At 33.9% G+C, this 17,336-nt stretch overlaps 2 protein-coding genes across 6 annotated transcripts in view; one reads left to right on the top strand and one right to left on the bottom strand.

Annotated features, from left to right (window-relative positions):
* ERCC8 (ERCC excision repair 8, CSA ubiquitin ligase complex subunit) overlaps nt 1-9,064 on the bottom strand; it is a 36,972-nt gene extending 27,908 nt beyond the window's left edge. For 3 of the 5 annotated variants that reach the window (XM_081053786.1, XM_081053782.1, XM_081053783.1), the window contains exons 1-3: nt 8,932-9,064; nt 6,706-6,801; nt 2,645-2,746 (exon numbers count right to left, since the gene is read on the bottom strand). Coding sequence is in view for 2 of the 5 variants with exons in the window: in XM_081053782.1 (XP_080909908.1) it covers nt 2,645-2,746; nt 6,706-6,801; nt 8,932-9,008 (275 nt within the window). In the remaining 3 variants the exon portion in view is untranslated. The remainder of the gene's footprint in view (nt 1-2,644; nt 2,747-6,705; nt 6,802-8,931) is intronic. The other 2 variants (XM_081053784.1, XM_081053785.1) reach the window with 2 other exon arrangements.
* A 95-nt stretch (nt 9,065-9,159) lies between these two features.
* NDUFAF2 (NADH:ubiquinone oxidoreductase complex assembly factor 2) overlaps nt 9,160-17,336 on the top strand; it is a 124,976-nt gene continuing 116,799 nt past the window's right edge. The window contains exon 1 of the mRNA XM_081054426.1: nt 9,160-9,366. Coding sequence (XP_080910552.1) covers nt 9,240-9,366 — 127 coding nt within the window. The 5' untranslated portion in view covers nt 9,160-9,239. The remainder of the gene's footprint in view (nt 9,367-17,336) is intronic.

Here is a 17,336-nt window from a genome sequence, read left to right as displayed (position 1 = left end):
GGACTCTAGTACCTACCCATATGTCCTTTCTTTCTATGTTATGTACATATTTACATATTTTAACTCATTTAATTTCACCTTTCGCTCTTCTCTCTTACCTCCATTATTTTATATAGGTTAACTATATAATTGCGTTCACAGGTTGTACACCACTGACATAAGATCATGTAAAACTACTGGAAAACTGGACATTATCTTGAACTGGAGCTGGATGTGGTAACTGAGTAATAGCCCAACGGTCATCACCCTTCAGGGAAAGAGGTGATACATTTTTGGTTGTATAGTGGATACTTGAATTGTGTTAAGCTAGAACTGTTTTTCGTTGGTTTGTTTGTTTGTTTAGAGGAAGGGTAAGAATGGGAAGAAAGGTGTATATGGATGTTGGATATTCAAATGCGTCGACTGTAATAGACATGTGTCCTTTTCTTGGCTGCTGAGCACCCAAACTCCTCCTGTTTGGGGGAAATCTCCCTTGTTTTACCGAAAGGCGGGACCCTGACTCTTGTTACAGAAAGCAAGGGACTCTAGAAATTCTCTTTCCCTTCCCCTTGGCAGCAAGGGCATGGAGATATGTCCTGGGCTTCGTCAATCCTGCCTGGGACTCTAAAACTCCAGCTAGTAACGTAAATCCCAGGGATAGTTAGCAATTATTTATAGCTATGGAGTTGAGAGTCAGTGTTGGTGACATGTAGCAGAACCCAAACTAAAGTGTTCCTTGGTGTAACCTCGACTGTGTTCTCTACCCTAGTTTCTCTTGCTTTGCGCTCATTTTCTACATTTGATTTTCACCCCTTCCCGCCAGGCATGTGAGATACTAATTATCTTCCCAATACATTTCTGATTAAGATAAGCAGAACTGAGTTCTATTTGCTCCTTAGAATCTTGATCTATACAGAGATTTTCCATTTTTAAATAAAACAAATCTTTAATGTAGTGATCACAAATAAAAGCTCATTTATATTTTAAATTAAAATTTAAAATAAGAGAAAATATTATATTATTCCTTTACTATGTATGATCTGTTATTCTCATTCACATTTAATAAGAATTTTGGTAGAAGAAAGGAATCTTTTTGGTGCTCCAGAACAAATACATTAAGTAAAGCCAAAACTCATAAATATCAAGAAACATCATAAGCCACATTAACTCAATAATGATTTTTACTGAAATTATCTTTTCAAGTTAGTTTATAAAGTCCTTGGATGTAAATATGCTACTATACTCATTTTGTAAAGATGCTCACTATATGCCCATTTACATTCCAAGTCATACTTTTAAAGACAGAGTTTGAATTCAAGAAGAAAATCAGAGTAAAGCAAAAGATTGATGCACTAAGCATTTACTTGACCTCATACGCCAGAAAAGCAGCTCCTTCATGGAGTAACATTATCTATATAGCATGTGGTATACATGAAAATACTATTTTGCTATATAAAAAATTACACAATGTTAAAATGTTAGCTAAGATAAAATAAGATAAAAACAAATTAAATATGTCTTACACTTTAGAATTTAGGGTTTTTTTTTTTTTGGTTTTTTGGTAGGAGTAGAGAGTATAAAATGGTACAAGCCTCTTAGAAACCAAGTTTCAGAATATTTGAGGTAGTATTTTGCTTTGTACCAAGTTTCTCTATAATTGTATTAACTTCCCATTTACACAGTGGCTTTATAGTTTCCAAGTTGCTTTTTCAAAGATACTTAATTCTCACAGAAACCTTGTAAGAATCTGAGGTTCAGAAAAAGTTTCCCAAGGCTGTATTTCCAAAGTAAAGCACCAGAGGTAAGAAACAATCACAAATCTCCTCACAAATATTTCATGGACTTACACAACTATTCTAGTGCTTTGGGAAGAGCTCTAATACAGAGTAGTTGTTGATATTAATGTTCATGAAGTTTATCCTCTTGAAAGCATTTCTCAACACCTATTCTCTCTGTAAATTCAAAGCTCTGCTCGGTATCAGATCAGATACAGGTGACAAGAAAGAATTAAGAAAGAAAGAATTAAGTGGTGACCATTATAAACAAATTACAAAAAAATCAAAAAACATTTTATTAAAGATTTAAAAATAATTATCAAAAGACTGGAAAGACAGTAAAGAATAGTCAGAAAACTCAAGACAAAGAGAAGTATACTTTTAAGTTAGGAGGCTTTGAGTAAGTAAGTAGAAAGTTAAGAAGGCCATGTGTGCATCTGTGTATCTGTTTGGTAAGGGATTGCCAGTATATTTATTGCTTCTAGCCATTAAATTTTTTGTTCTATTAATATCAGTTGAAAAATCTAATTTGTGTTTATAATGAGCTGAAAGACAAATAAATGAATCTTATACTAAGTGGTACGAAAAACCATAATTAGTCACTGAGGTGTGCTATGTAGGTATAGAATAAAAAGCACATCATTAGAAGCTTTTAAATAAAATCCTTTTGGAAATTGATGTCAAAGTTGTTTGGGGAAAGGCATGTTAAAAACATATATACCTGAATTTCAGTTATTATTTTCAAGAAAATGTCAAGAGCTATTCATGTAAATAGATTACTTGAACAATTTGCTTGAGACATTCATATGACTGCTATTTTCATACTTTGCATTTGATGTAAAAAACATACAACTGTTTATAATTTCATGAATTACATTTTTAATACACACCTGTCAACAGAACACACTGCTTTACATGTGTAATAAGGTTGTCTGCTGGAGTTCTCAAGATCATAAAGTACAATCACACCATCTGAACCACCTGATAACATGCTAATAATGAAAAAGTTAGTATCAATTTCTTTTACGTAGTTCACTTATGATTACATATTTCTGAACATTACTAATCTATAAACAACCGTATGTGTTATGTCCACAAACACCAACTAAATCTTCGTTAATATAGATTTCAATAAACTAAGTCTTGTTAATCTAATATTTGTAGAAGAATGAATATGGAAAGACTCAATCTGTGATCATTTAAAATTTATCTTCATGATACCAAAAAGAAAGGACAGTAGAAACAAGATGGTAAAAGATATTTCTTACTATAAAGTAAAATATTACAAAATTATATTAAATGTCCTAATTATAATTGTGCTAAATGAAAATGGAATCAGACAGCTATTACTGATGCTAGCCAGCTATCTGATCCTGGGCAAGTTATTTCACCTATTTAAGCCTTTCAACATTTTAGAAAAGGGTGACATTTTTATCTAAATCATAAAGTTGATGTAAATATAAAATATGCAAAGTTCCTTTTATAGTACCTGGCCAAAAAAAAACAACAAATGTTAGATTTTTTCCTCCTCTATTACAAACACATTTACTCAATTCATTCAACTTTGAGAAGTGCAAATGCCAGGCACTCTGCTAATATAACTGTGAACAAAACAGGTATGGTTCTTTTCTTCCCAGAATTTAAAATCTAGTAGGAAAGACAGATCTACAAATTTATATATCTACATAAAGTATTGCTATTTGCTAATATTATTGTTCACCATTAATCCTCATGTTGCTGTCTCTCTATTCATTCTGGTTCTCTGATTTTACTCTCTGGTAGGTTCCTAAGAAAGGGCTAATGAGAACCACGTTCCCTGAATTTTTGTATGTTATTGACAATTTTTCTGTCCTTTTGTACTTGAAAATCAGTCTGACTGCATATAAAATCTTTGACTCATTTTATTTCCTTGAACATCTTAGATAAAAAAATGAAAACTTCATTTCTCTGGGCATAAAGCCCAAAACCAAAGTCAAGATACAATATCATTTTCTTTCCCTTACATATAGTTTCAGATCTTATTTATTCTAGGAAAGTTTCCTTGGATTATAGTTTTAATATTTATTCTGTTCTCTTCCTTTGAGTTTCTTCTTTGAGAACCCCTACTATCTGTACAGTGGATCTCCTTTGCCTATTATCTACATATGTCCCTATCTCTTGAATCCTTTTTTCTCCACTTCTTTTTTATTTAAAGAATTTCCTCCTTTCTACGTTCACCTAAGGAATTATCTCTTGTATTTATTTGCTTGTATTCCTTATGCTTTAATCTTCATTTCTGAAACATTTTTCTTTTATATCTAATTTTTCCTTGAGTTGGTACAAGCTCATCTTGTGAATCAGTTACAAAAGGTCCATGAACTAGCAGCATGTCCAAGTAGCAATACCAATTTGCAGAACTAGGTTAATTTGAAAGTAGTTCTTCAAAGTCCTTTGCTCAAACAGTTCTGAAGTCCAACTGATGATGGGCAGTAAAGAAAGATAGCAAGTAATACCACTGAAGTATTTTTTTTTTATATATTCAACGTTGGCTTCATTACAAAAATTTTGTAGTTCTGTTACTCTAATTGTATATAGAGAGAAATATTTGTAAATTTTAACAGTACAATTTTTATTTTGGTTGGTAAAAATGTTGTACCTTGTTTGGACACAGATACGAGTTACATGTGTACCATAATCAATTCCAAAAACATTTATACTTCATATATGAAATTTGTGAAATATATATATATTTTTACCATGGCACTACACGTATTATCAAAACAAAAATAAATATTTTCAAAGTGGAACTTTTAAACTGAATTTGAATGGTATTTACAATAATGCCAGATATTTCATCTTTGCTAGAATGACTTCCAAAAAGTCATTCTTTGCAAGAATGACTCCCTTTGAGTTTATTAATAGGGTGAGAAAACTGAATTATTATGGTAATTAACCATATTTGAAGTATATGATGGCACTGAGATTATTTAACTGTGAGGTTATTATTCTGTAAAGAGTAAATTAAGAGATATGGCTTCATGTTTTTATATGGACAAGATAACCTGGTATCAAAAATGAATGAAATTAACTTAGAAGAATTGACGGTATAAAAGAAAAGTCAAAGTGGCAGCTGGTTAGCTCAGTTGATCAGAGCATGGTGCTGATAACACTAAGGTTGCCAGTTCGATCCCCGCATAGGCCACTGTGAGCTGTGCCCTCCTTAAAAAAAAAAATAAATTGTAATGGCAAAACAAAAGTCAAGATTTACAGAATGCAAATGCACTCTGAAGTTGCACCTCTTAAAATACTATTTTCAGGTAGACCTCTTAAAATAATTCCTAACTTTGGAAATAAATTTTTTACCAGATCTGTGTATTCTATTTTCCGTTCTGGTTTTACAGCTTTCATGGTGGTTGATAAATATTAACTATTTTGAGCAAGTTTCATGTGCACTGATTTGCTTAAGAAAAAATTAGTATATAATTTTCCATTAGACATACATTTTCCTTTTTATTTCTTTCTTTTCTGCCGAAAAGGTTTAATGCAAAATACAGCAAACAATGAAATAAATAGTTGTAGATTTTGACCATGCAATAAAGGGAGAGAAACCATTTTAGTGAGAATCTTGACTTTTCTCTATATGCTCTGCAAAACTCCTCAGCCTGTATTTCTCACACACATTTCATGCATATATAACCTATAATTTCCCACATTTCTCATTGACACTGCCAACTGGTAGCCTACCGGCTTCATGTACTTCACCGGTCAAACAACTGATCACTATCCAAAATGGCTGGCTGCAGAAGCAGTACTGAATATTTTTTCCACCAGTACCTAAGACCGAAAATAATCAGCTATCCCTTGCTGTTCATGTCTGCATTATTTGATAAGCAAATTCCCACAGCTGTCCTTGAATAGGAGGTGTTATGTTAAGCCTGGAAAAGTTCAGGAAAAAAAAGTTATCGCTGGTCATCTTTTAGATTTAACCATGTGTTAAAGTGAGAATTTGTTCACTGTTCCTGTTTCTCATATACTATTAGGTGAGACCAAGAAGCTGGAAATAAAAAATAGAATTTTATCAAATCTTTCTTGGTTTATTTTAATGTATGTAATAATAGTAATAATAACCTCATTATAATGTAAAAATTGTGGGGCAAATGCTAAACATAATATGACATGATAAACCTTTTCTTTAGTTACTTTTATACTTGTTCTAATTAATGGACTACATGAAAAGTTTTAAACTTTCTTGTAACAGTCATGTGGGGTCAAGATGAGTTTTAAATGGAGGGATAGCATGTTTGGATTTGCATTTTTCAAAGCACTTCAGCTACTGTGTGGAGAATATACTGAAAAAAGAGAAAGTATAGGTGATAATACTTTTGATTAATAGCAGTGGCAACCATTTATGATATGTCAGGTCCTATGCTAATCATGTTAAATATATTACCTCAATGAATCTTCACAACAAACTTGTTAGGTATTATTGTTCCAATTGTATAGCTAAGGCAACTAAGAATTAGAAAAGTTAGGTAAATTGCTCATAGTCACACAGTTCATAAAGTGGTAAAACCAAGAGGAACTCAAATGTAAGTCTGGTTTGCTTTAAACTTAATTCTCTAAAATATTTCAATATTTGTTTTCCCGTTAGACTTCTTTAGAATAACAACTATGTTTTAAAATAGCATCCACAGTTACATACCCCAGCACTTAAAAGCCTTTTGCATCTAAAAGAAGTTTAATGTTTGCTGATTTGAAAATGAATATATGTATATTAAAGTAGTTTAGAAATGTTTATCTGGCAACATTTTGTAGGTATGAAGTTCTGTATTTATTTGAAATTAGTAGTACCAGATTAAAAATGCTACAATTTAATATTTTTACTAATATTTATGAACCTTTACATAATCTGAAAGCAAGACTTTACTGCATCTCACTTAGAAAGAAAAATGTATAAATATAATAAACTTACTATCTCCCTTCCACAGGTTCAATGTCAAGGGTGTTAATTCCATTGCCATGGATCCTTTCAACATCTCTGTCTTTGTTTAACTCCAGTCCCAAAACCCTTTAAGAAAATATAAAAATTAAATGGGGGAAACAGATAAAACTAAATAATAAGTAATTTAAACGTAAAAATGTCCTTACCTTACCAAGATTGCATATAGTACAAAAATCGCAAGTAATGCTTAGATCTCTTTCAATCACACATCTAAAGATATTTATAGATTTTTAAAGACCTTACACAAATTTTTAAAAAATCAACAATAACAATTACATGTAAAGAATTTATCCTGAAGCATTATCTTAAATTTCATTTAAAGATATTTTACTGTTATTATTTTAATAAGTATTATTATTTTAATAAATATTTATTAAGTTATTACTATATTTTGAGACAAATTTTCATTAAAAATTACATTCTGATAAACTTAACTGAGGACACCTAGTGGACAAAAGCTTAAACAACAGTATTTTTTTTAAATTCCCAAGAGTATTTCTCATGCCTTAGGTGTAAATACAAAATGAATATGTTCAACAATTAGGCACATTTAAATAAATCCAATTAAATATTTACAAATAAAAATGATGAACAAGTCTCTCACAAATTAAGACAAATGAAGTTTCTGATATTCCATAACTCAACCATCATTATTCTGGTGAGGATATTAAGATTAAATGAGTTAATACATTAAAAAGTGCTCATTATAATTCCTAGACATAGTAAGTGCCTAGGGAATGTCAACTATTAAAATTTGCCTTAATCTATTGGATGTTAAAAAGAATTTACATTAATTTAACCAGAATGATTTTTAAATTAATTATTAATCAATGATAACTTAGATGAAATATTTTTACCCTATCAAATTATCAGTTTTTTAAAAAAAATAACAATACACAATGCTAGAAAAGGTACAAAGTGATACTTTTACACACTGACAGTAGGAGTACTAATAATTAAAATCATTTTGGAAATCGTTTTAGCAGTATCAAGTGTTTGATTTAAAGATATACAAGGCCCTTTGTCTTCTGGAAGACACTTTTGCCTTAGGTTCAAATATCCAGTCCAACACTTACTACTTCTAACACTTACTACTTCTCTGACACTGATCAATAACAACAACAGTTAAAATTAAGATCCTACTATTTGCTGACATGGCTATCTGTGGTAATAAGTGGGAGACCTCCTAGATGGTAGGTTGTATTATTAAATGCTTTTCCCGATTATAAAACTCAGACATAAGTAATTTGTCCAAGGTCATTCATCTAATAATTGTCTGAACTGTATCTGAACGCTGACATTTTTTTCCTCCAGACCATTATGTCGTTCTGCCGTTTCTGAGCTTCAGTGTTCCACCAGAAAATAATTTTTCACATTTTCTACTGAATCTTCCATTTCTTCTTAAAATCGTGTCCTATCTGATGATTATTCAAATTGTAACAGTAATATGTGCTTTTTGTAACAGGTAAAATATCATACACACGTGTGGTAATCATCCCTTCCTTGAGTCCTTTTCTACCAGTGGGAAATGTGCCTCCTATTATCATTAATTATTTATTTCACCAATCCCCCTCTATATAACTCATCTCCCATCACTGCTACCATCCTCTCCTCCTACAAGGATGCCGCTCACTAGGCTTGGGCTTTGAGTTCTGCTCTGAAATATCAGGCTCTGAACTATCACTCCAGGCCAGCCTAACCCCTGCCCGTGTTTGGAAGCCTACCTCTGTCCAACCTAAGGACTTGAAGACTGAATTATTCCGGAACTAGGAGGGGTTAAGATGAAGGGAAAGGGGGGAGGTAGTTTGTGTGGAAGGAGACAAGGTGTGCACAAAAAAAAGAGTTACTATAGCAGGCCTGAGACCGCTATCCTTAGGAAAGCTTGCTTTCGAGACTGGGCCTTGCCTGGTTCCTAAGAATTCAGGGGGATTCCCATCATTCCTGGATAAGAATGGTTCACTGTGACTAAATGATTTGAAGCAAACACATAGTTTGCTGTATGTTAAATACTTGCTTTCCTTCTGGGAATCTGAAATTTTGGTATATACTAGGAATTTTGGTACGTGTTCTAAAAGAAGAGGAAAGCCGGGTTTGGTGGAAGGAAAAGTGATAATGAGGCGGGAAAGGCAAGTCTAACACAGACATTGGTCCAAATTTTAACTGGCCTGTTAGAAAAAAGAGTAAGATTTCCTATACCTTCGTGTGGACTGCACTCTTCGTAGGCGAAGAGGGTCGTCCAATCCGGTTTGTCGCGCCGACAAAAACCCTAGCATCCCGTTCTTTCACACTGGGTAGAGTTCTGGACGCCGCCATGACAAAGCTCAGAGGCGGGGCTGTAACACCAGAGTCTCCCATTGGTAGAGCAATGATGCCATTTGACCAATGGTGATCGCCGTTACTGGAGGGCCTTTGCTGGGCCGGTAGGCGGGGTCAGCGGCTGGGGTGTTTTGGTTACAGCAGCGACGGATTCAGCTGCTACTCGCGCTGGAACCGAGGCGGCGGGTATGGGTTTGTCGCAGAATTTGTTCCGCGCCCTGTGGAGAGCGCTGTCAAAGGAAGTGAAGGAGCACGTGGGCACAGACCAGTTCGGGAACCAATACTACCATATCCCGGAGTACGAGAATTGGAGAGGTGAGATGCGAGCGAGAGCAGCGGTGGCGCGGTCAGTCAAGGAGTGGCAAGTGGGAGCGTCTCGTTAACTAATGCAGCGTGCGACCTTCGTGATGTCACCTGAGGGACAGCCCCGGTTTGTTGACCCCGCCGCCCCTTCGCTCTGATGGGCTTCGCGGGGCGGCCTCGTGCCGCTGCCCCGACGGTTAGTGTCCGCGGCCCCCGCCCCGGCCGTGGCCCGCGTGAGCTCGGCGCGCACCTCCCAGTGCCGGCGCCGACAGCCGCGCGAGCGGAGTCTCCCCGGTGTTGGTCCTTGCCACGGGGCGACGCGACGGGGACAGGCCCACGGAGGTCTACGACCAGAGGTCCTCGGAGGGGGAGAAAGGGGGCCTTTGCCCCTTTCTCTGCGATCCAGCCGGAGGGGTGTAATTGAAGAGGTGTATTTTAGGCGTCTCGGCTTTCGTCGTGCTGCGTGTGGACCTTGCTCAGTAGCTCCAGGGCTGGCCCCGTGCAGCCACCTTCCTTGCAACCAAAACCTGTCAGAAGTAGGTCCGTGCACAGTGTGGAACAGAGATCCCCACGAGGCTCCGTGTTACCTTTACCACCCCGATGAACTCCCTTTACCCGGCCTGACTCGAACCGCGATGTTTCTGTGTAGGATTCGTGCGCAGTCCGTAGTGGAGTTTGGGGAGTTCGGTGACGTTCCTGGTGGTTGAAACCGCACCTGGTAGCAGCCGTCGTAACCTCCTGTGTGCGGTTCCCACACCGCCATGCAAAAGACCTCAGACTTTGGGGTCAGAAAGGCATGGTGTAGAATCTCAGCTTTGACACCTATTTAATGCCTAGTGACTGAGGGATCACGGACAGAGTATTTGTCCTCCCCAAGTAGTATTCTGCTGTTACTTTTCATAATGCTGAGCTTTAGTTGATGTTCCCTAAATGGAATCGAGTGAGAGCAAGGCAGGGATACGAGTAGAGGGAACCTTAACAGTGATGCTTGCTGTTAGAATGCAGGACAAATGTTTCATCATGGTAGATTTACTCTTGGAATACATTTTTAAAAACTGTATAACCTTCATTAGGGTTTTTTCGTCTTTTGCATCTTTGGTTTACACTAGGGTACTAGCAGTGATTTTCAAACTGTTCACTTTTTTTATTTTTATTATTTTTTTTTATTTCTATTATTGTTTTTTTTTATTAAATTTATTGGTGTGACAATTGTTAGTAAATTTACATAGATTTCAGGTGTATCACTTTTTAATAATTAGGAAATAAATCTCTTCAAGTTCAACAGTTTCTTAGAAAATCTTATATTCTAAATTTTTAAAATTTTGTTCAGTTTTTTAATGAAGCATTGTACACTTATAAAAATTGCGAGCAAACAAAAATTCGTGCTAAGGTTTTCATGAAAGGATTCACTGCCAATTTATATTTTCTATATGTATGTGGGTATATTTAGACTCCCATATATTTGGATTATCATTGTGTCAAACAATATTTTAATAACATTTCCTGAATTTTATATTTCATGCTTTTTGGTTAAAAAAAAAAAAGAAAGATGGCCTTTGAATATGAAGTTCTAAAACACTTTGGGAAAGCCAAATCAGAAGTGTAAGCCAAACTTTAAAAGTGTAATTTTAAAACTGAGATTTGTTAATCTATAACTGAATTTTGTTTAAAATTGAAGCTTATTTTTATAACATTTTTATGTTCCTTCCTTTTTAAAAACAATATTAGTTGGATTTTACCTTTTGGTCTAACCTGAGAATCACGTGTGTTTTATTTATCCATTTATTTATTTTAAACTATTGAATTATGAAATATTTCAAACATAAAAAGTAAAGAGAATGATGAAAGAAACTTGCATGTACCCAATACTCACTTTCAGCAGTTGTCGACTCCTGGCTAAATTTTATTTTTGCCTTACCCCCACTCATCTTTCTTACTTTGAAGCAAATACCAAACTTCATGTCAATTTACTTATGAACATTATAGTATATATCTCTTAAACGCAAATTAAATATTTAATGTTTTTAAATATAATAATGCCATCGTCACATAGAAATGAATAATTCCTTAACATTATCCTGTCCCTCTCATTTTCTTGACTGTCCCATAATGCTCTTATTTAATGATTGATTTGTTTACTTATTTTTGCAGTTTATATAAATTGAGCTCCAAAGTCTTTATATTATGATTGCTAATATGTATTTAGCCTCTTGTAATTTAAATGTTCTCTCTTTATATTGATTTCCCCCCCTCATATCTCTTTCTCATACACTGCTTTTTTGGGAGTAAGTGCCACAGATAATTTTTTTTTTTAAATAATGGCATTAACCCATTCACATTTGTTGTAATAAGTGGTACATTTAGTCTTACTTCAGTCATCTTATTTTTTATATTTTCTGTTATTTGTTTTTTCTTATTCCTCACTACCCTCCTTAGATGCCTTTTGCAGCATCGCCCTCTTTTTACTTGAAATTGACTATCTGTACCAAGTGAGACCTGAGTGAATGCTATAGGCCTGTGGCTTCTCAGAAGGCTCTAGTAGAATTTCTCTGGAAGAATTGTACTAAATCCTCGGGATGCCTTCACTTCTAGCTCCTGCAAGTTGGAATCTTAATGTCAGTATCAGGTCAGAATCATAGTTGCCTATGAAAAATGAGGAAGGAGCCCATTGGGATACCTCGCACATGCTATTGTTGAGAGGTTTCTGTTTTTGTTTTTTTTAACTTATTTTGTGACATCTTACAAACCGTTCATATTGGTGGTAACTAGACCTCCCTGTGGGAGCGCTGGTAGCGTTTCCAAATTTTTGTGACTTCACCCTTATCATTTATTTGCCCCTTGCTCTCAGACCTCTTGTGCTAAGCTTGTGATTTCCTCAGTATTTCTTTTTGGGAAACCCATTTAGATTCTTTCCATTGTGGCCTATGTGTCTGTGCTGGTTCACAGGTCAGTCAGCACTGCTGAGTTTGCCTTCTAACTCATCCTGTACCATTATTTAATCTTCCCATGGGACAAATATTTATTCAGCACTGCTTTATGCAAAACATTCATTTTATGTTATTTCACATCTTCTGGCCTATTAGTACCTTTATCTGGTTTCCAGTATAGCTATATACCTTCTTATAAATTCTTTTAATAAATTCAATGGGATTTGGAAAGATAGATGAGGTAGACATGAATCAATGGCTATTTTAAACTGAACTTTACATATTTTGTTTGTAACGAATTAGAAATACATTTTTCTTCCATTTTATTCTCAACTTACCATACCTTCCAGTCTTTTTAGTAACGCTTGCATTAATGATAGATAGCATTCATTGAATGTTAACTCTGATTATTTCATGTCTTTACAACAAACATATAACTAGGGATTATTATCCTCATATTAAACATGGGTGATTGTTTCATTTCTGAATACTTAAATGAGTTTTATGTATACGTGGCTGGGTAGGTACTCAAAAAACAGCTGTTAAATGAATTGAGATTTTTATGGGCCCAGAACTATTAAAAACAAAAACAGCAAAACAATATTTTAAAACCACAGGAAATGGTAGTGTAGTTTTGCAAAATGTTAAACAGGTGATTAAGGTATATTTTTATTTGTGATAAATGGGCCCAACTATTCTTCAGGGAAAAGAATATTCTTCTCATTAGAAATGAAAGTATCTTTTCCATAACTTCTTGTGTGGTTCCTGATTGGATTGAGGTTAGTCAGTGATCTTTTAAATTTAGTTTTATTGCTAGCATCAAACTTCTGTTAAGATACCCAGACTAATTTCAGAAAGAGTATGTCTTTATCTGATAATTTAAAACCTGCCTCATCCACTGTTAGGTGTCCTTACAGAGCTGCATTGTTTTTGATGATGTCACCTCAAACTATTTGTATTTAAGTATACTGAAAACTATAATGAATTAGCACTCAATTATGATGTAGTTATTAAGAATCAGATAAATTAAATGGTCAAAATTATTAAGAAGGTGTATCTTGTTTCTGTCGGTAATAGGAAGATCATGATAGGGAAATCATGAAGACATTACAGATTTTTCCAGCAGGTGGCAGCATTGTTTTAAAATATTGCAGGTTGCCAGTTTATCAGGTATTTTTCTATGAGCCAATTTGAGGAAGGAACCTTTTCTCTACAATAATTGGCTTTATATTTTTTCCTCCAAATAAACCCTGCATTACTGCTTTATAAACTGCTAATTCTTTAGACAAGGATTTTAAAATGACACTACGGATTATTCATAGTCAGTAATGCACAATGATGTAAGTGGCAATTCTATTTTAAAGAATTGACTAAATTTTTTTTTTTAATTATACATATAATTTTTCCAACAGTAAGTAATTTTCTGTCTTAAGTTGTCAGCGATCCCGTAATCATCACCATGGACATCATCAAATTAATAGAATATCCTAAAATCGATTACGATTTTAGCTTAAACTTGCCTTGTATTTAAGGACATCTCAAAAAAGTTGAACTTACTTGAAAATACTTGGTTGAATATAAAATAATAATTATAAACTTTTTATATGGATTGTCTCAGGGTTGTCTGAAGATTGGACTTTTAATTTTCTGATCTTCATTTTAAGATTTCATTTCTTAATTGTGCTATCCTCTGAGACTTTCAGTTGCTTATTGAATTCTCTTAAGTTGTGTCTATATGTATGCATGTACTTAAACACTTTATGTATTTCAGTGAAGGGAAAATACCAACAAATTCCTGTAGTTCTTGATTACATTTCTGTTTCATACTAGTAGAACCACATCTATGTCATACTTTCATCCAAGAGAAAAATGGGGATGAAATGTGTTTACAATCATATATGTCGATCCTTTATGCTCGCTTTGAAATGAATTTAAGCCATTTTAATCTTGAATTCTGCCTTTCTCTGCCAGGGAAATATGGGACCTTTTGAGAAGAAATGAAAACTAGTAATGAGTGAGTGACTAAGCTATGTTATGTCTGTTTCTAAGTGACACTGAAAATATTTCATGTAAGAGAAAAGAAGTGCTTGTCCACTTGTCCACTTTGAGGGTTACATTAAGAATTATAATGTCAATGACGATAATGATAATTAGTATTATTAAATACTGTGAATTAGACACTATTCCTGGCAGTTATGATTCACTGTATTTGTGGAATTATAACACATGACGAAAAATGATATATCTAGTGTTGATTCATAAAGGCCATTTAATGATGAACTCCATTTGTGTTATGTGCATGAAACCCAGTTTCTCTGCGTCAGTGTCAATCAGATGAAACTGTTACTTGTCTTACTTATCTCTCTCACTTTTCAAAGTACTATTCAGTTCAACAATTCATTTCTTTTGCTATTTGAGAACTTTCTAAGTGTTAGTTACCTTACAAGAATTACAAAATCAAGTTAACATGCTCGCTTTTGACAGTTGACCATTGAATGGGATTGAGTAGAGAATTATCTTCAGAACCATATAGCAGACTTTACTATCTGATTGTTAGAAAAAATTTACATTTTTATGAATGACTTGGGAATGTATATGTTATTTTTAAAAATAAGTTTTGTAACTTTAACACTAAAAAAGCTATTTCCTTTTATCTTTATTACCTTCTCGGTGATTAGTGTCTCCATCTTGTGGTCCAAGTGACAAATTGCATCTTTGCCAGAGATTCTAATTAAGTTTTTCTTTTTCCTCTACTAAATGTATTGTATAAAGTTATTTATTTTCTATGTTTTGTTTATTAAAAGCATAATTCTTTTTAAACAAACACTGAACCAGTCTTCCTTCCAGAGCTTTGTTCTGAAAGTCATCTTCTCTCTTTTTCATTCATTTCCCACCATCTTTTCCTCTTCATTGTTTGCTCACCCTCAAAGAGGACAGAAGGTACTCAAAAGGGACCTCTTAAAATGACCTGTTTAAGAATAAAGTGTTCTAGAAAAAAAGCTGTTTTGATGGTGGTAGTGGTTTTGTGCGGATGTGTGTGTGTGTGTGTGTGTGTGTGTGTGTGTGAGAGAGAGAGAGAGAGAGAGAGAGAGAAAGAGAGAAAGTTTGATTAGCTCTTTATGTTGAAATATGAAACCTAAAATCTTCAACAAAATTTATTATGTAATTTTAACTATAAGCTATTTAATAGAATTGAGAATTAATCAAATATTGATTTCTTACATAATTTTTTTCTGGCAAAATTATTATAGCACAATATGACATCCTTTATTTCACAGTTATCTTTTTCAGTAGGATTAAGAAAAAAGTCCTTTTTGTATAATTTGAGGGCTTAATCAAATTTTCTAAGGATTTTTGTTAATCTTTGATTAATATTCTATTATCCTTTGAATATCCTTTCTTGTTCTAATCCTTATTGGTCTATCCTGGCCACCTCAATTAGAAATTATATTCTTGTAATTTTATATCACTTTCATAGACTTCATGAAACCATCTTCTGCAAGATTTGCAATTTCACTCTGTATTCAACTGATGCTATGTTTGTAAATATTGGAAAATTTGTAAGTCAAGAAATTGACTTACAAATAAAGAGGTTGTGTTGAAGAGTGGGTAGGGATTAAAATATTGAAAAGATATTTAATGAATAATATTATAAGTTTGTATACAAGTATTTTTATTTATGTTAAAACTATTGCTTTCCTGAATGTACTGGAAACTTCAGATACTCTTGTTAATCAATATGTAGTCAGTGAGGAACTCCTGAACTTAAATACCTCTGGAGCTTTTCTTTCCCTCACTGGCAAGATTTTTGAAAATATAGTCAGTATACTTATTTTAACCATCACCTAGAATTCACCATTCTCTAAGTGTTAAGTTTTATACTATATGCCCCCATTGTATTATAGGTGATTGCTCTTGTACCTATTTCCCTAACTCTGTGTTCTTCTGGACAATGTCTGGATTGTAACAGTTGTTTAGGAAAGCTTGTTTATCTATTTGACTGGCAGTTATTGAATACCCACTGTGTGCCACGTACAGTTCTAGGCATTTGAGATATATCAATAGATAAGAATATTCAAAAACCCATGCCCTTTTTGAGTTTACATTGTAGCTAAGGGAGTCAGATGATAAAAAGTAAATTACATAATTGTTACAGTACGATAAGTGCTAAGGAAAAAAGAAAAAGTAAATCAGAGTAATGGTATCAGGAGTCCTGGAAGTAGGAAGTGGGTTGAAATTTTTAAGGGAATAGTTAGGGTAAGCTTAGTGTAGGGTAGCTTGGTGACATTTTGAACAGACTTAAAGGGGATGAGGAAGTTAGCTAAGTAGATATCTGGCGCAAGCTTGCGCCAAGCAGAGGGAATAGCAGTGTAAATGAGCTTTTACTCCAAATGAAATGGGGAGTTAGTCTCAGCACTTATGTTGGTACCTAACATGTACTAGATATTTCGTTAGTGTTTGTTAAATTGAAAGAAATAGACTCCACAGGGGTAGACTTTGGCTTACCTTATCTCATTTCCTGCCTTCCACGGCTTGTGCTGCTTCTCTTTCTTAAGCAGCAGAAAAATGAAAAGTAGTGAAAATATAAAAGCCCATGAGATGGCTTCCCATTAAACCCAGAAGACTTCCTTGTTATTTTACCTCTAAAGTTTGATTTTCTAAGACGTTATTTCTGAGGCCTTTGGAATGAACCCACGTTTAGTGACTGTTCCTACCAATGCCTTTTGTTTTCTTCTTAAATTAGATATATTGTTCTATGCCTATGTACTATACCTTCCGCCACTTTCATTCATCTCTTTAATAGTTAGTTATTGAATATCATCTATGTACAGGCATTTGCTAGAAGAGTGTGTATGTGTGTGTCTTTAAAATTAATAGACTTTATTTTTTAGAAGTGTAATTTTCACAAATTACTTTGTATACTAAGATCAGTTTGCAATGAAATATTTCAAGTATTTTAGTTAATGATCAAAATCGTAAAATAAATACAACAATACAATCAAATAGAGACATTTTATTTTCTTTTTTATTTTTTAATATACTACTATAGATTTA

The sequence above is a fragment of the Rhinolophus hipposideros genome (assembly GCF_964194185.1).
Source record: "Rhinolophus hipposideros genome assembly, chromosome: 7".
NCBI lineage: Eukaryota > Metazoa > Chordata > Mammalia > Chiroptera > Rhinolophidae > Rhinolophus > Rhinolophus hipposideros.
This window is presented reverse-complemented; position numbering and strand designations above follow the sequence as displayed.